The 25,441-nt window shown below is 53.1% G+C and overlaps 1 protein-coding gene across 1 annotated transcript; it reads left to right on the top strand.

Moving 5' to 3' along the window:
- The first annotated feature begins 11,791 nt into the window (after positions 1 to 11,791).
- Efnb1 (ephrin B1) lies at positions 11,792 to 24,580 on the top strand. The gene is made up of 5 exons (XM_050119718.1): positions 11,792 to 12,702; positions 20,916 to 21,193; positions 22,108 to 22,200; positions 22,374 to 22,499; positions 22,731 to 24,580. The coding sequence occupies exons 1-5, from the start codon at positions 12,575 to 12,577 to the stop codon at positions 23,141 to 23,143; spliced, it is 1,038 nt and encodes a 345-aa protein (XP_049975675.1). The 5' UTR covers positions 11,792 to 12,574; the 3' UTR covers positions 23,144 to 24,580.
- Positions 24,581 to 25,441: the final 861 nt, after the last annotated feature.

Here is a 25,441-nt window from a genome sequence, read left to right as displayed (position 1 = left end):
CATTTGCACGTGTCCATATGCCTCATAGAGACGCATGAGGTTTTGTTTCTTTTCATTATCTTAACATGGGTACTAGAGTCTTGTATGACCCAAGGTGTCCCTAGCCGGACTTTCCCATACTTGACTCAGGCCATGTTATCCAACTCTCTACACACCACACACCACACGCGCGCGTGCGCGCGCGCGCGCGCGCACACACACACACACACACACATCTCGTGCATGTCTTTTTTTTTTTTTTTAAGACAACGCGGTACATGCTAGAGGGCTGCGTGCATTAGCCTTGGTCTCTACTCAAAATGGTCACATCGAGGTTCATAAGGGTCAGAAGTGGAACTGAAACCCAAATCAATTTGACCTCAGAGTCCAGCTTCTCTCATCAGCTATATTAAGAGATGAATGAAACCACTGCAGCTCCTTGATGCCCAATCCCTCTGCTTGTCTGCAGGGGAAGCTGAGGATGCCAGTGAGGAGGTTTGGGTTTGAAGTCAGACAGCTAGTAACCGGACACCAGCACGTCCTAACTGTGGGAAGACAGACAAATTACTTTACCTCTCTGTATTCTCACCTCCTTGATGACCAATAGCAGTAATAACAGTGAGAACTTGGAGGGTCGAGCCACTTCAAGGGTGTCATGTACATAAAGGAAGTAGGATGGAGTGTGGTAGGTAGTAAGCTCTCAGGCAATGTCTATGAGCTGGTGGCATGTTGAGACACGCACATCAGGACTGCACTGTCTCTGTTCCTGCTCTTCACCTCGTCCTCTTTATCCCGATGCCTACCCTGGAGAGTGAATGATATATATCAAAAGATATGTCCTAAATCCTGGACCTGTGGTTTTATCTTATTTCCAAAAGCGCTTTTGGTAGACAGGACTAAGTTAAGGATCTTGGGATGAAGTGATCTGTCTGGGTTATCTTAGTAAATGATCCAATAACAAGTGTCCCCGTGAAAGAAAGGCAGGGAGCTATTTGATTTTATCATCGAGTATCTAAGTATTGTTACTTTTATAGTATATTTAAGTTACAAGCTGCCTGGAGAAGATAGCAGCACTCCAAGGCCTTTCCTTCATTTCTGGGAACGGGCTTAGTGCATTTGGGGCTGTGCACAGGACAGTTGTAGGATATCGCTACATTCTGGGTGCCATTATGCCTCTTTATACTGTCTTTGAAGGTTAAAACAGGTTTAAGGAGATGTGTATTAGTGCCAACTTAATAAGAGATAAACTTTTAATGGTTAATTTTGTATATTAATTTGAATGTACCAAGTAGTATACAGATGCTTGACCCAACATTATTCTGGGAGGTGGAGATGTGGTGTCTATAATCCTAGCACTCAAGAGACTGAGCTGAAGGATCAAGAGTTCAAGGCTCCATAGAAATATCTTGTCTTAAAAATCCTCATTATTTCCTCTGGGCTCTGCTCCAGTATTTCTTGATCTCAGGCACCTAAGGTTTGTGTTCCCAGGGACTGCTTTCTTTTCCTTAACCTTTGTTGGAATGCCCATATCTTTCTCGCTTGTTTTCTCCTCTGCCACATGAGCTGGGAGATCTCAATCAGTCCTCCAAACATTAAGCATGTTCTTTTCCACTGACTTTGCCCCTAGAAATAGGCTTCTTGTCTCCATGATCTGGAGCTCGCCTCCACCATCTGGAGCTAGTCTCCACCATTCTGCAGCTGCATCTCCTGGAAAGTCTTTATGGTCTTCTTGGACAGGAACAGTACAGAAAATTAAAAAAAAAAACATAGTGTGTTCATCATGAAATGAAGAGCAAGAAATCAATGAGACAGTGGAGACAATTAGTGAAGAGGTTTAAGGACAAAAATAAAGTCAAGTTAGTGATAAACTCTAGTTTGATTTTCAGCGTCTATGCCAACATCAATTCAGCGAACAGTGGTATCTGTGTATAAGGAAAAAAAACATAAGCTTTCTTCACTGTCTTCAAAAGTCCACATGGAGATCATGAGGGGTTTCTGGGAATCTCAGAGTAGCAGTGAATTAAAGTTTGGGGAGTAGGAGGCCAAAGGCACGAGCCCCTCCATCAGAGTATAATAAAGCTCCCAAGTTCACTGACCAAAGGAAACAGACTAACGGTAACCACACCACCAAACCCAAATGATTATCCTGTAAATTTCTATGGGAGGGCTTTTGGATTAGATTAGAATCCAGTTTCTTCTATGTGTGAGTGTTCACACGTGTGTCTGTTTGCCATATGCACGCCATGTCCTTGCGGAGGCCAGAAGAGGGCATTGGATCCCCTGGATCTGATGTTACATACAGACGACCATAGCCAACATGTTGGTCCCTGTAACCCAATACTGATCCTTTGCGAGAGCAGCAGGAGCTCTTAACCCTTGTGCTCCAACATTAACATTTAAGTGGGTGTAATGAGCAAAGCAGATTGCCCTTCCTAAAGTGGATGAGCTTTATCCAATCACTAGAAGGTCTGCTGAGGAGAACAAAGGGCTGCCTGGTCGTTGCCTAGGTAACAGCATCTTCCCGGCGGTCTTCAGTGGGAACACTGGCTCTTTCTGGTTCAGAACTCAAACGGAGATGTTAGCTTTGCAGATTTTGATGGGTTCTTTGTTTCATGACTCCCCTTGACTATTTGTAAGATTAAAAACAATTCCCCACAATCCATTGGCCACTCACTTCCCGAATCCTTTCCCACCTATACTTGAATGTTCATCCTTGGTGGAGCTCCTAAACCTCAGCTGGACGGGTGTGTGTGTGTGTGTGTCCAGAAGAGGCATCACGTTACCTGGGACTGGAGCTACAGTTATGAGCCACCATGTCATAACTGGGGCGCTGGAGTCGATCCCAGATCTTTTGCAAGAGCAGCCATTGTCTCTAACCACTGGGCAATCTCTCCAGCCCTACAATGTGGCTCATAATAGGCAGGAGGAGAAACGATCCCAATGTTCATGAGGTGAGAAAGGGGTAAACTTGCATCCTTGGTCCATGCAGTAGTAGATCACGTAGTAATATCATTCAACATGGATGAACCTCTAAAATAAATCCGACATAGAAAGCCACCAAAGAGCACATGATGTGTGCATTTATACAACATGTTCAGGATAGGCAGATCTACTGAGGAGGAGGAGAAGAGTAGTCTCCAGTTGGAGTGAGGAAGGAGGATGGGGTGGGTAGTGCCTGGAAACAGATATAGGTATACCAAGGTGGTAGTGAAACTTTTTGAAATTAGTCTATGGCGATATTTACCCAGCGATCCAAGTGCGTTAAGATGCACAGAGCTAGGTACTGCTGATTGGTCGACTGGCTGATTTTCATGGTGTTGGGAGAGAAGCCCTGGGCTTTAACATGGCAGGGAAGCAGTCTGCTGGTGAGGCGTCGCCTCACCCCCGGCTCTGGATGGACACTTTAAAGGAGCAGCCTTTCTGGCATACACATTCGCTCTCTGTCAAGCTATCAAGAAATAAGGGCGAACCTGAAAATCCGTGACATGGTCAAAGTAACGTAGACTCCAAACCCCAGTTTCAATAAAAGTGAAGAGCAGGAATGAGATATAAATGGTGAGCAAATATCTGAAGCACTCAAAACCAGCCAAGAAGGCCTAACCTTTCTATGGCATTCGGCAGATAAATGCTTTTCACGCGTCATTCAGCTTCCGCGATGACCGTGAGGCAGGCTCCTACTCTCTCACAACGAGGCCTGGGTGACAGCCCTCCCTGTCCAAGCCTTGATGAGCCAAGGAGGGTGACATATGCTCCCACAGTGCCCACCTGGGCCCCACGGACTGACTCCAGCGGCCCGATTTCATCAGGGCGTGGATGAGTGTGCGGGGAAGGCTTGCTGACCTTAATGCCCATTGTGTCGGCGCTAGCTGTGTGTCTCCCGGAGGTTCCGATACGTGCATGCAGCGGCAGCAGGCCCATCTTCTCTAATGAGTGAGTGAGTACCTGGAGTGTCGATTTTCGGAGTGGCAGGCAAGCGCCGTCAGTCTGAGCAATCAGCCAGGCTGGAAGAGAGCCTGTCAGTCGCTGGTGGAAGTTGAGTTACTAAGGATGGCCTGTCCCTTCCGAAAGTGTCACCAGCGAGCCCTGGGAGGCCCTGAGGGATACAGCCAAAATTCTCTACAGTAATCAGTGTGTTCCTCCCCAAATGAAGCAGAAAGGGGAGGGATCACAGTTTACCAAGTCCTGGGCCTTATTGCCCGACTGTGGCCAAGTCAGTGAGGAGGCAGGAAAAAAGAGGGAGGGTGGCGCCCACCTTGGCCCCTCACAGTTGGCTCAAGCCAAAGCAGGCACTCTTCTGGACAACTGAGCTCCTGAAGGGACCCTCATGGAGGGGCTTTGTTGGGCCACAGTGACCTATCTCAGTGTCCTCCAGGGTTATCAAGCTGCTTACAAATAAAATGTCTCAAGCAAGGCCGGACAAGAGTAAACTTCAGGGCCCTGAAGACATGGCTGAACGAGTGTTAAGAACACTTGTTGCTCTTGCAGAAGTCCTGGATTTTGTTCCTAACACTCATGTGGTGGCTTGCATCATGCCTAATTCCAGCTCTAGGGAACCTAATGTCCTCTTCTGACCTTGGTGGGTACCAGGCACACATGTGTTCCACAGAAATACTTACAGTCAAAACACCCATATGCATAAAATAGAGATTGAAAAAGAATCCAGGGCCAATTGGTGGGGGCCTCTTTTGTACGGTGTTGTTGGCTTGAGAATGTTAGCTAACAGCATAGCATCAAGGAGGGAAAGACATACAACTTTCTCTCTCTCTCTCTCTCTCTCTCTCTCTCTCTCTCTCTCTCTCTGCACCTCACATAGCTTAGACTAGCCTCAAAGTCATTATGTGTCTGGGGATGACCTTGAACCTGTGACTGCTCTGATTACTAGCCTGTATTAGCAAATTTGGTTCTCATCTCTCCCGTTAGGTTTCAGGCTTCAGAATATGCTTAGGCTCCCATGGAAGGGCCAACAGTGTTTGTGAACTGGACCGACCCATGCTGATCCCTAGAAGACTGAACAAACTTCTTATGGGATCACTTTCCTTGGCCCCAGAGTCTAGACATTTCCCTGGGTCCGCTGACTGGAGCGGTCTTTGGCTGGACCACAGACAGCCTCCTTGTTTGGCCGATCAGGGAGACGGAGCATCTCAGCCGATATTGATCCATCAGCCAATTGATCAAACTGGAGCAGAGTCGCCTTGGGGAGGGCAGATAGAAGGAAGTTAATACAGCAAGGCATTATGTGTGCTGAGCTCCACACAAGACTCGCTGCAGACCACATCAGGGGTGCTGTTAGGAACTGACTTGGATAAAGGAAGTATCTGTCGCATAGAAGGTGGTGATGCCTGTACCTAAGAGCCAGAAAGACCTGGGTCAAACCTTGGGTTCTGACACAAGAACCCTTGGATGAGAGATGCTGTTTAAGCTGTTTGGTTTCTGAGAGCCCTGACTTCCTTGTGCGTATATAAAATCCATTCTGTTTGAGTCTCTGGAGCATAACAGGTGCTCAGTAAATTATAGCTTTCATGCTCGGAGCCGCCATCATCTCTATTGGCAATTAGTGTCCCTGTGTGTCTGCCCTTGTACTTAGACTTGGCACGCCGGATAAAGGAGAAACAGTCAGAGGATTCTGTTTCAGGTTAGTGTTTAATGGGACAGGTAAGATGCACATTAATTGCCTGAGTCCAAAAATGGCAATTTGAGACAGTGCTGTGAGTCAGGACTAGCGTCTTCTAAAAAGGCTACCCAGAAGTGAATGCTTAAGACTTGGTAACTTAATTTTCCATCTTAGGACGGAGGTTAGCCTTCACCCAGCCAGCACTGCAAACTGGCAGACTCCTGAGCTGTTGTTTGAATTGTTGGGCATCAGGCTGGGTGAGCTTTGAGAGTGCAGTTCTTAAACTGGCCACTGGAGGGAGACAGAGTTTGACGAATAGGGAAGCTGCTGGGGCAAGGGAAGTATTTCCTCAAGGACTCTGTCTCCTTGATTTCATGACCTGTCAAAAAACCTACTTTTCTTACCTTTGATACCCACCTCTTCCCTCGTTCCCTCTCCTGTCTTTGTAATTCTGATACCTTCAGTCACTCTCCTTTCATGGGCTTCTAATCTTCCTACCTTCACACCGCTCACCTAGGACAAATCCCTGGAAGAAAGTTCACACGCCCTTGTCACCAGGCAGAGTCTGTCATATGCTTTGCTCTGTGTCCTGAGGAAGGGCTGTGAATGACCAGCCAGGCCTTGAAAGCGTGAGTGGGAAGCGTGAGTGTCAGCGTTCTGTGGGGAAGCCCCTAGGCGGTGTGTTCATTGGGATCAGCACCTCAGCCTCCCCTACCTCAGCAGGCAGCTTCGGGGAGGTAGAGACCTGGGTGTGGGGATGTAGCGGGGAGTCTAAAGGTCTCAAAAGAAATTGGGCTCTTGTGGGAAGTAGGTGGAGGTGGGAATGGGCTATAAACCCCACCTGGCCTAAGTCGTGCACAGGGAAGGGAGGTTTCAGGGTCAGCCATGTTGTCGTCTGAGTTGATTGAAGAACAGTAGGAAGGCCTTGGGCCTAAGTGCCACATATCTGCCAGGAGTTATCTGGCAAGGTGGATTTGGGCTCTTATCTGTCCAACAAAGTCCCTTGGAACTCGTGACCTGTCTCCCACAGGCCTGGGGTTATCAGTGAAGAAACCCCAGAATCTGACCCTTTAGCCTATTTGCTAAAGTATGAGGCAAGAAGCGAGTGCACAGGCTTATGCGGGCTTAGCTCTCCCAGGCAGCTGCCGCCCCTCAGACTGTTCCGTTGCTTGCTCAACCTGGCTTGTTCCTCCACAGCAGCTTGGCTCCGTAAACACGGAGCCTGCTGGGTCCGCTGTTTTCTTCGGTCTGGGCAAAGGTGCTGTTCCTCCAGACACCATTGCCCTCCTCCTCTAAGATAGGGAGCCAGGCTTGGGTTAGTGACAAGTAGGGACAGCTGCTGTTCCCTTCCCCTGAATTCCTGAGCCCTAGACAGTGATGAATGGCTTTGCCCCTCCTTATACATTCCCCAGGTAACCAGAGTGAGGGAGCAACAGGTGGCCTGGGCCACAGTGCTCCAGGCTCCCCCCACACCTGGGCCACCTCTTCTTGCACCAGAGAGCAGGCAGGACAGAGGACCTTGTAAAAGAAGCTGAGACCAGCTTGGCGAAACACAAGAGGGCTGAGATGCCAGGGGTGACGCCTCAGAGAAACCCTGACCCCTAGCTGCAGGCCAGAGCCTCACCCAGCTGCTAGGCACTGGCTCTCCTATGCCCTTTCTATGCCCTTTCCACGTTCTTTTGGGTCTAAGGCAGACCATTTGCCTAAATGGGACCTGAAGACTTGGGTCAGATTACTAGGACTAAGGATGTGACTGGGTGGGACAGAGAGACACAGGAGGGCAAGGGACCAGACCTGGTGGGGGCTCTTCTCCTTCTTGGTGTCATTCCTGTTAGTGGCCTGATCAGAGCCAGGCTGTCAACTGACAGATCAAGGTGACCTCAGTGTAAACACTCATAAACCAGGCACACAGCAGGAGTGGGGACAGGGAAGGGCTAGGGGTAAAGAATGGTCGAACCTTTGGCCCCTGAGATCACCCTGACAGTCCCCGGCCCCTGTTGTGAAACGTACTTCCCCAGCAAGTTGGCCAGGACAGGCTCTGGGTGGTCTAGTTCTAGGGTCCTGGAACAGACGGTAGAGAAAGAAGAGGGGGGTGGCTCGGAGAGTCACATGGACAAGCCAGAAATCCCCTGGAGGAGGGAAGTTAGCTTGGGCCCAGTCTGGAGATGAGCCGCCCTCAGCTAGGAGGCAAATGGAGGTGGTCTTAAGTAGGACTAAGGCTGAGCTGCTTGAGGACTCAAGATGGCGGAGCAGAGGACAGGATGCAGCCACACGGAACTCGGGGCCTCGGGCTTTCTGTTTCAAACAGGGGAAGGCGCAATGTCAGGGATGTTGCAAGACTAAAGTGAGGTGTGGTGGCACCAGGTGAAAGCAGTCACCTGCCGTTTCTGGCTTGGGGCTCTTCTTTGCCTGGGGGGCACGGGCGTGTACAATGGTAGGAGGGTACAGGCAGATGCAGCGTATTTTGAGGGGACAGACAAGAAGCCCAGGGGTGCCAGAGAAGCCTGCTGAGATCAGAGGGTGGCCAGCCTCACTGGGTTCACCAATTGGCATGGCATCTAGAGTCAGGAAACTTGCCCCTTGCCCCTTCAGTTGCTTTTCCAGCTGTTGCCTCCGGCTGGTCCTGGTGGCTCCTCTAAACGCCACTCCCTAGCCCAGAGCCCTGGGGTGGTGACAGAGAGCTGTGATTAGAGACTCATTTGTCCAGGTGGCCTGCCTTCTGTCCTTTCTGGAGGGGTGGCCTGGGATAACTAGCTCTGGGCAGAGAGAAAGGTCAAGGACAAGATCTGCAGCCAGAGGAAGGCACCTTTGTACCGACAGGAGAGAGATGAAGGACTAGACTCTAGGTGCTGGAAGGGCAGGGCCTCGCCCCGCCAGCTGCGGCCCAGGAAACACAGAGTTTGGATGGGAACGTGAATGTGTGTTAGACTAGAGGGGAACTGGAAAATATGCACGTGGTACACAAAGCATGTGTGGACTGGAGCAAAGGTGTGTCACTAGGGATAAGAGCGTCTCCATGGGAGGCTCTGTGGAAGAAGGAAGTTTCCATTGAGTAAGCCCCCTGGTAGGCCAGGGGAGCCGCTAACCAAACCTTGTCTGCACATTATCTCATTTAGTAAAATTCCTCCAGGCCAAGAACAGTAACAAGCCCACAGATGTGAGGTGCTTTGCCCAAGGGGATAGAACTGAAAGTTAGCCCCCCCCCTTCCCTCCTATGGGTGTGGGCAGCTGGGACCAGAAGGCACAGCTCCATGGTGTGTGTGTGGGAGGAGCATGCGCACACGCTGCCCAGTGCCTGAGGCTTCCTGCTGCTACCATATGTTTCCTTACACACCTGGGCCTGGAGCCCCACATGCTTGGCACTTCCGTGGACAAGGCTTGCTCAGCTCACTAGCCTGGCCGGCACTTAGGAAACACAAGCGGTCTTGAATCCTGACGTGCACATGTGTATGTTGACACGGTGACCGGGGAGCTGTGGGCTCTGGCAGTCTGGTGACTGGAAGGGCTTGGATAAGAGAATAGCATTCCCCCACGGATCCTCTGGGGCTCCCGGAGGGAATAATTGTTTCCCTCAGTCAGGGACCTGGATCACTACAAACTGAGGACCTGCCAGGGTCTGGCAGGGATGGGAACTTTCAGCAGCCAGCTCTGGCCGAGGCAGAGAGTGGGTCTGGCCATGGCCCTGAAGTCCCTGAAGCTAGCGTGGTCAGGCTGAGGCAGAAAGGCCATGCTATGACCAGAGCTGGGCAGTGTGTGGAGCAGGTCGGGACCTAAGAGTCCAATCATCGTTTCCTCCACTGTCCCCTCCTCCCGAATTAGAGGTCAGGACACTCAAAAGCTACAGTCTTCCCCGGTTTCCCAAGTCTGGGAGCAAAATCACAACCACGCAGCTCCCACTTAATTTGGGGCTGTCATCTGGAGGGGCACAGGACATGGCGGCCATGGAGAGGAAGATTCTGGGGCCAACCTGGGCTTAGCACTAATGATCCTGTCTGAGAAGAACTTTAGCTTGGGGACAAAACCAATGGCCTTCCCTAGGCCTGGTGACCTTCTGAGACCTGTGAGTGAGGAGCCGCGGTCTGAAGGCAGCTGCTGTCCAGGCCCCCATCCAGCCTGTGACTGTCAATGAACCGAGAGAGCAAGCAAGCGCAGAGGGCCACAGTGTGTCCATCTGGGCTGTGCAGAGAATGGCCAGGAGATGTCCTTGTCCATGGGAGTGCCAAAGTACACGAGACTGGAGATAGAGACACCAGAAACCGAAGCCTCTTCCCCCAGGGAAGAGTCACTTCTTCAACCCTGAGCCTTAGTTTCCCTCGGAAGTAAAAACAGGGACAGCAGAACTGGTCTCAAAGGGTGGGGAAAGCAAATGGCCTGACGTGGGTGGTTCCTGCCGCAAGCCGCTGGCTGCCTTTTAGACTCGTGCTTGGTTTCTCTTAATGGCGTGGATCTCAGGTGGGCTGCTGGCGTGTCTTTTCACCTTTCTCATCTCTCTTTGTTCCGCTTACATCCCAGTGCAGGGTCCAGTTGGGAACACAGAGACCCTAGACTACGGACCCAGAGCCACCGGGTGGGGCAAGGTCGCCATCTCCAAAGGTAGGAGGGACTCAGCCTCTTCCCTTCTACCCTGCCCGACATAGATGACCACATTGCAACTACAGAGGTGGTGCTTGGAGACTCGTAGCTCCACTCCCATCAGGGGAAATGGTGGGCATGGAACTTATATAAATGGCAGAGCACTTTTAAAGAAAGGCACTCAGTCAATTATCCCCGTAGAAAAGCGGCAAGAAGGAAGAAGAATTCAATTCTCGACAGAGCCCTTGCCTAGTAAGTCTGAGGCCCTAAGTTAGAGTCCGGATTCATTAAAAAGAGAAAGAAAAGTGGAGAGGAAGAGTCAGGTAAAGAGGGGACAGAGGAGCACGAATAGGAAGTCGTTCTATCCTTGGCAACCCCCAAACCAAGCCCCAAATCCAAATCTTTCCCCTAGATCTTTCCAGTCTTTCCTACACTGAGTGGCGCCTCTCGCTAAAGCCACGCCTGTCCCTGTTTGTGTGCTCAAATTCAAGTGCCAGGCTTGCACCGCAAGCTCTGGGTAGGAGGCCTCGGCTTGTCCCGGGAGCCTGCAAGTCTACCGAAGGCCAGCAGGAGGAGACATTGGCACGTGGGTACGTCCTCTGGGACCTGAGGAAGGCGAGTAGGTCAGACCGGGAGGGTCTGAGCTATGGGCTTGAGCCAAATTATAAGCAAAGAGACAAGGAGGACAAGGAGGGGCGGAGAGAATGGGCCAGGGCTGGGAGACAAAGCCCCAGATGGTGAGGCCGAGGCCGGGAAAGGCTGGAGTCCGGAATCTCAGGGCCCAGATGCCCGCTTATGCTTTTTCAAAGGGCTTCTGCTCTGCCCCCTTTCCGCTCTACCCTCGAGCTTTCTGTATAGCCCTGACCTTTTGTCCCTATTCGCCTACCCCAGGCCCTTTCGTGTGCCTTCAGACAAGACTGACTAAATCTGTGTACCCGGGTTGGGGGATAGGGAGTGGTCTCACAGGGCTCACTGTCAACGATGAGATTTTTAAAGGCTTGGTCTCTAGATGCAAATAAACTCCTGTTGCCCTTTGGACACAGTACTTTTTCCGAGTCTCCAGCACCCAGAACTGACACTTTTGTTGTGGTCAGTGAAAGGAAGGAGTGCATTTCGAGGGTGGAAAGAGGTCTCAGCAGAGTGTGGGTACTGGCAGGAACAGGCAGACTGATTTGGCCACAGAAGTGGGCACAGAGTGGGATTCTGCGGCTGGTACGCGAGTATGTGTATGCATAGGTGGGGGGGGGGGGCTGTGCGTAGGCGCGCGTGTGAAAAAGAATGCAAGAACTATGCTTTCTGGAGATACTTGGGACAGGGCTTGTCTGGTCTAGGTCAGTGGGCCGGATGGTGACCAGGTGTGCGTAAAAGAGAGCAGGCCAGCAGCTTTTGAAAAGCGCCAGCTTCCCAAAAACGCCCTGGGAACCAGACTAAGCGGGGCACTAGCATAACCGCAAGAGCCGCACATTGAGATTAATGCCATCGAGAGCGCAGCGTCCTTAAGAGCTCTCCGAAGCCCCGCCCCTTCCTGCTCTGTGGGCGTGGTATGGGGCAAGGACCCCGTCACGGAGCTTTCTATTGGTTCGAAGGAGCAGGGTTGGCCTTGTGCTCGCCTGAGCAGGGGAGTAGAAAGCTCAGCGGCAGCGGAGGGAGTCTAAGCGCGCTGGACAGCAGTGGGGGGTGTGTGAGATTCGCACTGACTGCAGACACTCGGGCGCAATCGCCGGGGATTAAGGACTTGGCGACCGGGCTGCCGGGCTACCCGGCCGAGGCTTCAGAGGCGCAAATTGGTGGGACTGGTTTGCTCAGCAGGGTCGTGCTAGTCTTTTAAGTACACTGAGAGGGGCCGGTGCTAAAGTAGAAGCTGTCGTGGGACGCGCGGCGCGGAGTCCCACTGTGGCCCGGAGGAACGGAGTCCGTGCTAGGGGGACTCACTCCGTCGGGAGCCTGGGGACCGAGCTTGCGTTATTGGGAGATATCCCCCCTCTTCTTCCCCGAGGCGACAATCCCAGGACCGTCGAGGCATCGGGGCAACCACTGAGCGCTCTGCGGGGAGACCCCGTCGGGGAAAAGGCTTGAGGTCTCAAACAGTCTGGGGAAGCCGAGCGGAATCCGGCGGGATCACTCGGGGGCGGCGAGCCCCCGTCGCGCCTCGTGCGGCGGAGAGGCCAGGGGAGAGAGTCCTCGGAGGCCGCAGCCCATGCCCGTGTTGGGGACGTCTGCCCAGTGAGTCCTCCTGGCCAGCCGGGCGCAGGAGAGTGACCCCGAGGCCGGCGGGAGGGGAGTACTTCAAGGCCGGCGGCTGCGGAGGATGGGCGCCTGAGTGGCTCCGAGCGCTGCGCGGCACGGGCAGGCGAGGCGAGCTTTACTGAGGAGGCGCCAGGGGATCCTGAAGTGCATCCTGCCCCCGGGAAAATGGCCCGGCCTGGGCAGCGTTGGTTCAGCAAGTGGCTTGTGGCGATGGTCGTGTTAACGCTGTGCCGGCTGGCCACGCCGCTGGCCAAGAACCTGGAGCCCGTGTCCTGGAGCTCTCTTAACCCTAAGTGAGTAACTTATCGGCTCTGGGCCCTGAGGGTGGGAGGCACTCCTTCGGGGTGAGGTCGTGCACCCCCAAGTGCGTGGGGGGGGTATCCATAGGCGGTCCGGCGCCCTGTTTTATGTCTGGCCTTTCCTAATGTTTTCTTGCGGGCAGTCGGGGCAGGGTGCAGAAGGGTGGGGTGGGGGCACTTGACTTGTGTTGTGACCCTTCGGTTTGGCCCTAGCTTCCTCAAGTCCCAGATCGAGTCGCGATGGTCACACCAGGCAGATTAGGATGTCTGGGCGCTCGAGAGCGCACCAGAGAGCTGGGTGGGGGCGAGTAAGCAGCCCACTCCGGGGCCCCTGGGAACGTGGTGGTTTTCACTCACAGCCACTCCAGGGGTGAGATCGACCTGAACGAGGGATCAGGCCAGAACACAGGTTCCTCTTTTGCTTAGGTGTCAGGGCGGCTCTGGACCTAGCGCCCGGAGCGAGTGGTAGCATCTGTATCGCTTCTCTCATTTTCATTTGTCTTTCTTCCCTGTTTGCTTCCCCGTCTTTCTCTTTGCCGTCTCTTCTTGCAGCCCCCCCCCCCCTCCATTTCTCTCTGCCGGGGAGGTAGAAAGGCGGGCGCTGCTTCCCAGCTCACAAAGGCGGCGGGTGGAGAAGGGCGGAGTGGAAGAGGGTTTGTTTGAGGAGGGGGCTCCATCCTGTGCCCGTCGGGGGTCCAATTGAACCAGGCAGCAGAGCTTCTTCGAGAGCCAGCCAGGGCTGAGAATGGTAGTGGAGCTAGCGAGGGAGGTGGGTGGGGAACGTGTGATTCCTGTCCAGGCAGGTTCTAGTCGCCCCCCCTCAAGATTGGAGAGCCTTGCTTAGATTTCTCCAGTGGTGGGGGGGCAGTGATATAAAGAAGGACCTTTTCTTTCTTCTCCTTCCCCTTCCTAACTCTGCCCCCTCCCATCTCTAAACAACACACACCTTTCAGGGCGGTGGCTCAGTGGTTTCTGGGCTGTTGTGACCTCTGGACCCTTTTCTCTTTTGGCATCTAGGACTCAGATTGGAACTCAGGGTCATAATTGCTCTGCCCGTTTCTGGAAGTCCAGGGAGTGTGGACGACACAGTTAGTGGAAAACTGGGGGGAGGGGGGTGACTGTTCCTTCCATGTTCCCATATTTCTGTTTCTGGAATTTCCTCCTGTCCACTCTTGTGGGCTCCCTGCTAACTTCCTAGGTTCTCGCCTGCCTTTGCCTTCTGAGTCCCAGGGATGGTGTATCTCTCACCCCAAAAGTGAGAGAAGAGAGCTCCTTGTTTTCTCCTTGGGTTAAGATAGGGTCCCATTACCCGTTGGTGGCTAAAGGGGGGTCAGGATGAAGGATTTTGCCTCCTTACAAGGAAAGGGACTGGCAAGGATCTCTACCTTACTTAGAAGCCACTTTGGTTACTGTGCCTTAACTGCTGGGACTCAAATGGTTTTGGGGACCCCTCTAGGCTATTAAGCCCATGGCGAGAGCTTGTGAAGTGCCCAGTTCTTCTCTGTAAGGGTGGAGGCTGGAAATGCTCCTTAGCGAGGAGAATTGCAATCCCCCTAGGGTAGCCCATCCTAGGGGCTCATGGGAGTGACCTAATTGCTCTCTTGGGTTGAGATACCGTGCAACTCCACAGCTGGAGAGGAGCCCTCCTGCAGAGTTGGGGCTGCAGGGAGAAGCAAGATCTACAGAGCGTCCCTCTTTCTGTGTTCTCTGCCTTTAGAGCTCCAGAGCAGTTAACCAGCTAGAGAAGGTTGTGTCCCTCTGCTCTCATCCTGTCCAGCTCAAGCTGAGGCCAGGCTTCCTGGGGTGGGGAATGGGACTGACTTTGGACTCAGTAGAACCTGCCTGAATTGTGTCCTGTAATGAACAGTTTCTGGGAACAGTTTTGGACTGATCCTGGTGGTCCCCCCACCCCCGTTTCATCTATGCTCAGGGGTCTGGAATGCAGTCTGTATCCGCGTTTGTTGGCACCAGGTGCAGGGCAGGAGGACAGGACCCAGGCACTGCCCTCAGCTGGGGGGGGGGGGAGGGCCTGCCTGTGCCACCGCACCCAACCCCTGGGCCGCCACTAATAAACGTTCTAATAAACGCTGTCTGTCGTTCTGCTTTCTTGGGTCCTGCCTGAGTTCTCCCTCTCAGGCCGGCATTGTAGCCCTCTCCACCCCGTGAGAGTGGAGCTCACCTCCCTCTCCAGCTAGGCTCGCCTGCTCTCCCTCTTTCTCACACTCCCTCTCACTCTTAGTCACTCTCTGCCTCTTTTTCTCAAGTCCTTTTGTTTCTCGCACATGCCGTGCTTTCCCTCGCAGGCTCATTTTCTCTTATCCCTCCCCTCTTCCTCTCCTAGCTTTTTGGTCCCTCTCCTCAGCCCTGTCAGGAGCTGGCACCCCTCCCTCTAAATATCTCGCAGTGCCTATAAACCCTGCTTAATTGCTTCCTCTTTGAGAAAAAAAAATCAAAATAAAGAAGTGATAGGGTCTGCTTCTAGGTTGTAGGGCACACGCAGCCCTGGCCCCGGGGAGCTGCAAGAGCCGGTTGACGGCTCCCAGCCTATCTGTCTCTTGAACTGCTGCTAGGGACTGTCAGGGTGGTGGTCCCTAGGTGATGGGAGCTTCTGCCACCTGGGTCCCTCCTGGCAGATGTGCCCCATGAGTACAGGGTGAGAAGATGGGTTTGATTCCACTGGGGTTTGGTGAAAACCGGAGCAAGTATGTTCGTGGCCTGGGGGCATGGCCTAAAAGGTCTCAGGGAAGCCACCTCCCCCAGCTGCTTCCCCTCGGGAACTTGGGGCAGCCGGTAAGCCTCACACTTGAGTCCTCCGCCAAGTCCAGCTGCTGCAGTTCAGTCTTTTGGTTCCATTCTGACCCTGTACTGCCCCCCACTCAGGTCCCCCCACATCCAGGGACTGGGAATGTGTTTGAGATCACATTACAAACCTTCCCACAATGGGGGTGGAGTAGGGGGCTCAGTTTGGCATCCAGGACCCTTGACTCCATCCAGCATGGGTGGGGCAGCTGCAGACCCCAACTCCTGCTTGCTTTCTCCAAGCTAAAGTGGTGGCCCCAGCCCCCTCACAGCTGTTCCAGCTCATAGTCCTGGGGAGGCCAGCCCAAGGGACTCCTTTCCAGAGTTTCTCGGAATAGTCAGGTATTCTTTTTTATGTCTGATTGGCCACAGGTGAGAGTCCTGGGAACCCAGCAGTTCCTAAGGCTTCCTGTCCCCTGACCCCACCCAGGGAAGCTAGGCAAGGGCCTATGAGGAAGCTGGGATGAGGCCTTAGTTGGGGGTTCCCTTTCTTCTCTTGGGCTCTTGGGGCTCTCTGTTGCCTTACCAACTCGGGTGCATGGGGATGGCTGGGCCTTGGGCACTGCTGGATCAGTGCAGCACTTTTCTGGGGTTAGGCTATGTATGGGGTCAGTGGGCCAACCAGAAGGCTGCTGGTTGCCATGGGAATACCAGGTTTGAGGGCTAGCTCACTCTGTGGTTAAAAGGGGATCTGAAGTGGAGGCTGCTCGCCAGCAGCATTTTAAGACTGTGAAAGACCCTTCTCCCTAGGATGTTTCTGTGGTGGTGGTTTGGGGTCAGGGTGCCAGCAAGCCAGACGTGGGAGCATTTTCATCTTGCTTTTTCTGAACGCTACTGTGGTTGGCATGCTAAGTAATAGGCAGGTAGTACCTTGCTTCTTACAATGTACTCTCACATATGATCTCATCGGGTGCTCCCAATAGCCCTGGGAAGTCAGCCTTGGCCCCATTTTCCAGAGAAGGAGGCATATGCCCAGGAAGGGGAACTGACTTGTTGAATAGGGGAGAGCTGCCCCGAGTGCCATTCTTTCCAGGCTGGCCTGCTGCAGAAAATAGGAATTCAAAGCAGGGTTGGAAAGAGACCTCTGCTGCCCCTGGGCTCTCCCCTCTCACCTCCCAGGCGGGCCTGCATCTGCTCTGTGTATGACTCAGGCCCTGCCTCTGTAGGGTAAGTAGTGTTCCGGCCTCTTCTTTTACCTTCCCTAGGCTTAGCTCTGAGGGCACCCTGCACAGGTGACCTAGCCCAACTCACCAACCAGCACGCTGTCCCTCCCAGCTCTGAGTAGTTCCTTTGGTTTCTCTCTGGGCCAGGAATCTCTTCCTCTTAGGAACTCTGGGAGGTGAGGGGGGGAGCAGGAAAACATGGCAGGGGGTAGACTAAACCCCAGTGGACCAGCTTTGATCAGGTGGGACAAAGAGGCGGGCATAGTTCATGTAGGTGGGGAGAGTGACTTCCTCCAGGACTCTGGCTTGCCTGCCTCCGACAGAGTTGTGTGTGTGCCAGGGCCCAGCTGCTGTTCCTGCCCACCCACGCCTGGGCGGGCACTGCTGGGACACGCCAGGCCTGCTCCTGCTGCCTCGGGGGCTGGGTGGAGCAGGGGGAGTGAAAGAGGAGCCTTTAATTTGGGGGCTCCCCACCCTAGCTGGGATGAGAGCAGACTTGAGTTCTGGCTTGGGGTCTGTCCCTCATCAGTATTACTATCCTGGGGTGAGAACAGGCCTAGTAGTGGCGGGGTCACCAAACTAAAATTGTGGCGGGAGTCTCCTACCACATTTAGACTTGCAGGACTGAGAACTGGGCTCCCACTGAAACCTCTCTAGGAGAGCCCAAGCAAGAGGTTGAGGGAAGAAAGACAGGCCTGGTGGGGCAAGAATAGCTTTCTAGGCGGAAGGGTCCCAGCTGCGAGCCTGTCCCCTGTAGTATAGGTGACATACAGAAAGGTAGAGAGGAGTGCATCTGAGCTGAAGGCTATTAGTGAGGGCTATTAGTGTCTCATCATTTCAGGGCCTGGGAGGCTACTGTCTCCAGAGCCCGTGGGATTTTCATAGCTCGGGATTTGCGTAGTTTTCAGCGGCATTTCCAGTCAGAACGGATGAGGGAGAGACTTGGGCTAGGGAGAGGGCAGCCGCAGGACTGGAGCTGAAGTAGTTCCAACTGCCTTCCTAAAGTCCTTTTACTCCCTGGGGTGGCTCCCTGGGGTCCCAGGGCTATCAGAGGCTAGGCAGGGAAGGCCTCGGGTTGCCATGGTGACCTGCTTTAGGTTTCCTGCAGGGCCATGTCAATCCCCTTATTTTTTAGAAAAGGGCTTTGTCTGGGGGTGGCCCCAGGCAGGAAAGCTTGGCTTGATGATGGGGGGGGGGGGGACGGACAGTCTTTTCTGAAAGGTGGTACCTAAAGAGTTTACGTTAGGGGCCTTTTCCTTTTCCTCTTTTCCCACTCTAACTTGGTGAGAAAGGGGGAAGATAGATAGGGTGTCCCTATAAAGTATCACAAACACTGCCTGGCCCTAGGCTTCACTTTCATTGGCTATTCACTCAACCTTCGTTGTGATCCCATGTACTGTCTTGGACTTCTCATGGGCCTAAGTGAAATTTGTCCAGTTAGAGGAAGATGCTAAGAAAGTGTGGGATGGGGTCAGAGATTCAGGCCTCATTAGATTCCTCTCCCTTCCACACTTTAGGAGAAGGTGAGTTTTCTTCTGCCGGCTGCTATGTAAATGAGCTGATGAATATTTATGAAGTCTGTTCACCGAGGTTGGAGACACTCTGAGGGGTGTTGGGGGCAATAGTCCTTTCTTCTTCCCCTCCCCCCACCAGGCAGACATCTGTTTCCTCAATGTGTCTGGGTTCAAAGTAGAACCCCAAGTAGCTAAAAAGCCCTGCCGAGTGCTGGGGCTCTGGGGTCTGGGTGGGTAGCCGTGAAAGAGTGTACTAGAGAAGACACATTTCTCTGGCGAGAAAGCTGCGGCCCAGTGGTTAGGAAGTGAGCTGGCCTCCGTGTCATCTGCGTAGCTACTCTTACATGTCGTGCTGCGGTGCAGCTGTATAAGGATTAGACACCGTTGAGCCCTGTTAGAGCCCTAGGGATTTCAGCAACTTTCCTGAATAGGAACATCTCTCTGATCGTTTATTTCTTCATATTAAGAGTCTAGGCTGGGTCTCTAGGGTTCCTTTGAGCTCTGAAATGTTAAAAATGGTCTGTTCTTGCCACCCGGGGAGAACCAGAGGAAAGCAAAAAATGCCTTGAGAAGTAGAGGCTTTGGTGAAACTTGTGGGCTTCGTATGGCACATGGATGATGGGGTGTTCCATCTCAAATGTTTCCTTGGGCCTCCATGTCCTGTTTGCTTACTCTCTGTCTGCCAAAGTACTGGAGAGGTAGAGACCAAAGGATGAAGTGTCCCATTCTGGCACCGACCCTCCTGTACATCAAGATGGCACCGCTTAGCTTTGTAGAACATCACAGGACATGGAGGGCTGGGTTTGGTTTATTTTTTCCATCTACTTCAGCCACTTAGTCAAATCCCCTCCCTGCCTAGTGAGGTGTCAGGACAATGGCACATGTTTGACAATGTGAGGACATCTGCCCAGAGCTCAGTACACTTGTCTCCCCTGTGTCGTGGCTCTCAGCAATCGGAACCGCATTGTAGGAACCTGTGAACTGGGGTTCTGCACCAACACCCCAACGACACTCTTCTTTGTATGCATCCCTTTCAGCCTCCATTGTCCTTTCTGTTAGGGTGTCTGTCACCGAGGGGATGAAGCCCACACTGCTTGCCATGGCCCTTGAGGAATTTCTTCCAGCCCTAGATAACTTTTTCACCTCTTTTGATGCTCTCCACTCTTTCCTGTGCAGGCTGAGTGAGTCATCAGCAGGCCTGGGTTTTGTCTCAGCCATTGCTGTCCACTGTTGCTATGCACTGACGTCTTATCATTTACCTAGTGCCCACCTTCTTCCTGATCTTTGTATGAAACCATCTCAGAGCATTGCAGTGTTATGGTCAGATGGGATGTCTTCTTCCTCTTGATGCCTCCCACCCTGGGTATGTGAAGCACCATCTTCACATGTAACCTGCAGATAGCCTAGAGCTGTCTATGGCTAGAGTGTGGGCTGTTTACTTTTTGGAACCAAACCAGATAATCAAGTCTATGAGAGTCAAGGTGTATCTTCTCTTCCTAGATCTTGCCTGAGAAACCACAGAACTTAATGTTGGTATCTGATCTCCTGCTTCTTGGCGGACTATTTCAGAGATGGATTCAATGTTATTGAGTACCTACTGCATTCTAGGTTCTCAGCCACCCCCAATCCTAGGAGCAAGGGACTCTCATTTATAAGTGAAGCAAGTTCAAAGAGACTGTGCAGCTCGTCCAAGACTATGGAGCTACTAAGCGCCTAGCTTTGGAACTTGGTTCCAACATGTGTTCTTTCTCTTTGTTCCCGGCTTCTGCCTGAACAAGCTGAGAAATGGCCAACAGAGCTTCATTTCTTTACTGTGCTTTCCAGATAGACAGTGAAGCCTGGTCCAAGGCATTTAGTCATCTCCTCTTGGGATCTGTAGTAGCTGCAGTGTGGAAGGAAGAGGTTAGATGACAGGTATGTAGGCGATCCTGTCTTCTACCTGCTGTCCTTGGTAGAAGTGCCCTTCTTTTTTTACTTCCCTTAGTCATGTTGAGTGAGAAACTGGTCAAGTGTAGGGATTTAGGCTCTTGGGATGGGGGTGCATCATCAGAATGATATGATAGAGCTGCTCCTAACCAGAGATGGTGACCATCAGATCCTGGCTTCATTGCTTGTTCCTATCTCCCCAAGATTAGTAAGATGTGGTGGTTTGGGGGAGGTCCCAGGCAGGTTGAGCTCCTCTAGCCTTTGGCTGGGAGCTGCGGGGGTGGTGGCTAAGACATGTGTGGGCTTGCTCTCTCTCTCTTTCCCCCTGCCTCCCCCCTGCCGTGTGTGTGTGTGTGTGTGTGTGTGTGTGTGTGTGTGTGTGTGTGTAAATAGTAGTAGTGGCCTTTGAAGGAATGTGAGTGTGTTGGGAAGTATGGGGAACAGGGCACCACCTCCAGGGAGCCTGGGCCTGACACATTGGTACCTGTCCCATTTGGCCACGTCAGCCCCCCCTGCGGAAATGCCCCATTAGGACAAAGGGCTCCCCTAGCCAGGCATTGCCCCACCCTGCAAAGCACTGAAAGCCTGGCAGCCTTGCCTATGGGCCACCCCTTCCACACCCTGCTGGCAGTGTGGTTCTCTCTCCCCACCCCCACCCCCAGCCTAAGGATAGAGGAAGGGCAGAAGGCTGATTTGATATCTCCACCCAGTAGGACTGGTCTGGCCTTCATTGTCATAACCCCTGGTTTTGGGGGTAGCCAGAGATCCCAACCTTGAGGTTGACCATTTTCTTTCTTTTGGGCAGGTTCCTAAGTGGGAAGGGCTTGGTGATCTACCCGAAGATTGGAGACAAACTGGACATCATCTGCCCCCGAGCAGAAGCAGGGCGGCCCTACGAGTACTACAAGCTGTACCTGGTGCGGCCAGAGCAGGCAGCTACTTGCAGCACTGTGCTTGATCCCAATGTACTGGTCACTTGCAACAAGCCACAGCAGGAAATTCGCTTTACCATTAAGTTCCAGGAGTTCAGCCCCAACTACATGGGCCTGGAGTTCAAAAAGTTTCACGATTACTACATTACGTGTAAGTCCCTACCCACCTGTCGCTCTGTCTCTCACTAGGCTTCGCTCTGCTTTCCTGCTGCCCCCTTGCCTATGGGGTAGCAGTGGCAGCTTCTGAGTGGGACAGGGATGCCACATGCATACGTTTACAACGCTGCCTGATCTGATCCCCTTTGAAGACACTAGCATGCCCTCCTGGAAGCCTGGCCTTGGAATTCTAGCCCCAACAGTCAGCACACGGCAGCTTGCCTCAGCTCCAGGGCAAGCATGAGAAAGACTTCTATCCGTGTTGCTCTTTCTTTCTTGGGAATGGCAGAGCTGGCAGAATCCTTTGAGGTCAGCCAGCTGCTCTGCCTTTGGGGGGTGGCGCTAGGGCCCCAAGAGGTGAATAGGGTTGAGGATGTAGCTCAGTGGTAATATGTGACTAGCATGTCACATGACTAGCATGTGACTCAGTCTTTAGCCAGTGCCCTCCTCCTCTGACCCCACAAAGAGGTACATTGACACCTTGCCTCATATCATACAAGGAATTGATGGGATAAGATGGAGACTCTAGCCTGCTCTCCTCACACTTACCTAGGATTCCTTCCTAGCTAGGAAAAAATCCTGCTAGCGGTACCAATTCCATTTATTTTGGTCTGGGCATCATCTCTCAATGAGAAGGCACATCTTAGTATTGCCCCCAGAACCTAGGCCTGCCCACAAGGAGTGATGACCTTAGCAGAGGGGCTCATGGGCCTAGCAAGACTGAGTTACTTCCTATTGGGAAGGAAGTAGAAGGGTTTGGGTGAGTAGGTAAGAGCTGTTTGCCATGATCCACTCCCAGTGGCTGTTTTTGGCTCTCTGGCTCTCTCTTGATGATCCTGTCAAAAAAGGGGAAAAAAACAAGATACACTGAAAACTCCAGTTTCTCATTTCTCTGGCCTTTTCCTGCAGCAACATCCAATGGGAGCCTGGAAGGGCTGGAGAACCGGGAGGGAGGTGTGTGCCGTACACGCACCATGAAGATCGTTATGAAGGTTGGGCAAGGTGAGTGCCCAGTTAGGCCTTTGGTATTGGCAGCTGGTTGGGGCATGTTGGGTAGTGGGGAAGTGGTCGGGCTAGAGGAGCAGAGGTCTAATATTCAGGTGGGTCGTAACCCCCCGAGGTACCTGAGGGCATCCATGCCAGCGGTGCTCCTCATATACCTTCTCCACCCACAGATCCAAATGCCATGACACCGGAGCAGCTGACTACCAGTCGGCCAAGCAAGGAGTCAGACAACACTGTCAAGACAGCCACGCAGGCCCCTGGTCGAGGATCCCACGGTGACTCTGACGGCAAGCATGGTAAGCATATATAGGTACTCTGCAGAGGGCATTGCTTGTGCACCCTCTCGGTCTCGTGTGTGAAGAAGTTCCTGCTGCCCGCCCCCTCCCCAAGACTTGCTGTCTATCTCTGGTCAATATGGGCGGCACAGGGATGCAGAGAGTTTCTTCAGCTCCAGCATTGTTTGCAGCCCTTCTGTTGACTGCATCATCTTCTGCTGGCTGACAACTTATTCCCTTCCCTTTCCTCAGAGACTGTGAACCAGGAAGAGAAGAGTGGCCCAGGTGCAAGTGGCGGTGGCAGCGGAGACTCCGACAGCTTCTTTAACTCCAAGGTAGCGCTGTTTGCAGCTGTGGGCGCTGGCTGCGTCATCTTCCTGCTCATCATCATCTTCCTGACAGTCCTACTCCTCAAGCTGCGCAAGCGCCATCGCAAGCATACCCAGCAGCGGGCGGCTGCCCTCTCGCTCAGTACCCTAGCCAGCCCCAAGGGGGGTAGTGGTACAGCAGGCACTGAGCCCAGCGACATCATCATCCCCTTACGGACTACAGAGAACAACTACTGCCCCCACTATGAGAAGGTGAGTGGGGACTACGGGCATCCTGTCTACATCGTCCAGGAGATGCCACCTCAGAGCCCGGCGAACATCTACTACAAGGTCTGAAGGCCCGGCGTGGCCTCAGGCTCCACAGGACACATGGCCTGGACTGGCCTCTCTTTTCTCCCCCACGCCCCTCCCCTTGCCAGCTGTGCCCACCTTTGTATTTAGTTTTGTAGTTTCTTGGCTTTTATAATCCCCCAGTTTTCCTGCCCCCTGGGCTTCGGAGGGGGGTGCTTGTGCCCCTAATCCCCATGCTCTTGTGCCTTCCCCCTCTGGCCAGGCCTCTGGGCTCTGTGGGGGCGCCCTTTCTTGGAGGGCAGGGTTGGACACTGATGGACTGCAGGCAGGGAGGCAGCCCCCTGGCCCTGCCCCCTCCTCATCCCCTTTCCCCATTCCCAGGACCGCTCGTCCACTATCGTCACTGTTTTAATGCTTTTGTGTTCATTTGTTTTAGCTGTCAACTCATTTTCATCTGTTTTTTGAAAAAAAAAATGGAAAAATGTGCAAGGCAGCCCCTGCCTAGGTCTCTGAGCCTGGCCTGACCCAGCAGAAGAGGGCCTGGGGCAGGATGTGGCCAGCCAGGAGGCATAGGGTGACAATTCTTTTATAGACTCCTCAGTATTTCAGGAGAGTGGGGGAGGGCATGCCAGGGCTAGTTCTGCCTGTGAGGGAAGAGGGGAGAGCCGCTGGGCAAGGTGTCCCACCCTCCTTTTCTGACCCTCATAATGCAATGCTGTTCCTAGCAGTAGGGTAGTGACTACCACCCTTGTACCAAAAAAAAAATCCCTTCCTTGTGGGATTCTTGGGCATCTCCTGCCTCCTTCACTCTCACGGTAATTAATGTCTTAATTGGCTGTTGCCTGGGGAACAGGAGAGCTGCTGCAGGCAGATGACCTCATGGGGGGTGGAGGGAGGTGAGGTGCCCAGGTGGCTATTTGCCCTGCAGAGCTGGGAGTTTCCCCCCACCACCCTCTTCTCTCCTCACCTTTGGCATCTTTGGTTCTGTGGGGAAACAGAGGTCCAAGGTGGAGGAGATCTAAGTGGGTGTAAGGCCGCGTGGCCTGCTCCTTCTCTGGGCTGTAGTACGAGTAAGCACACACACACACCCCACTCACTCAGTTTGGCTCCCACCGACTCCCCTAGTTTTGAGCTGGGGCCTGGAAAGAGGAAGAGGCTGCTTGGGGCTGGGCCAGCCTGCAGTGCACTTTGACCCCAGCTCCTTGCCAGCCCGGCTGCTAACAGACTACCCCTCAAGCGCACCTTGCAGGCGCTCCCAGGGCTGCCATGGAAGGAGCTGGGCCTTACACCACCCACCTCCACACTGCCTCCTGGCCAGCTGCCCACCCCAGTGCCAGGTGGGAGAGGGAGCAAACCAGCCAGCCCCTTCCAGGTGGCAGTCGGAAGGGATTTTTGTTTTTGTTTCTGTTGCCATTTGTGTAAATACTAGTCTTTTTGGAAGAAATAATGTAAAGATGTTTTGTATAAACTCTGAATTATTTTCTTGTTGCTTTTTTCTTAGAAAAAAAAATGAGAACTAAAAAAAAAAATTAACCACATGGAGAAATAAGTGTGAACTAGTGTCATACTGTCAGGGAATGAGGTGTCATAGTGTGTCTGTACATTCGCCTGCACTTGCGTGCGACAGATCGCCTTTGCCGAACGGCAGGCAGGGCAGCTGCCTGTCCTGAGAAGCCAGCTGCTCTCCCTGCCACTTTCCACCTCCTGAGCGTCTCTGCCTCCTTGTTCCGCTGTCATGGTGCCTGAGTTCATCCATCCACCCTGTCTACCCTGTCACCTCTGTGGCACAGGCCATAGGCACCTGCCCAGTCTGGCACCAGGCTCCGCCAGAAAGGGTTGATGGGGAGGGGGTGTTTCCATGGGGAACCTGGGTGTGTCTGCAGGTACTGCCACCAGCTGGTTGGGACTAAATGTGGAACCTGCTGCCAGGCCCAGCCTTGTCCTGCCCCAGGATGCCTGGAGCTGGAGAGAAACAGCATCAGAAGATGGCCCACTGGGCACTAGGGTGACTTCAGACTGCCCATTCTGCCTCTCAGGCAGAACCCTCCTCCTTTTCCTGTATTCACAATGGAGCCACACCAGAGGCTCCACCATGGTATACTTGATGGCTTCTGGCTGGAAGTGAAGGCCCCGAAGCTAGAGCAACCTTGAGTGCTCGGGCTCCCTTCCACAGGCCAATGAGGAACCAACTTGTTCAGGTCAGAGTGTAGTGAGGGCCCTAAAGAGGGTTTGGCTCCATCCTATGGCAGGAGGTGCAGACTGGCAGGGCCCAGAGCATCCTGCAGGCCCCGTCAAGGGATTGCCTCTGGCAGTGGCTAAGACAGATATCAGGGGAGGAGGACA

Source organism: Alexandromys fortis, unplaced genomic scaffold, assembly GCF_014885135.2.
Source record: "Alexandromys fortis isolate MF-2015 unplaced genomic scaffold, M_Fortis_MF-2015_v1.1 scaffold_155, whole genome shotgun sequence".
Lineage (NCBI taxonomy): Eukaryota > Metazoa > Chordata > Mammalia > Rodentia > Cricetidae > Alexandromys > Alexandromys fortis.
The sequence above is the reverse complement of the archived record's forward strand: the minus strand, read 5'-3'. Positions and strand labels throughout refer to the sequence as shown.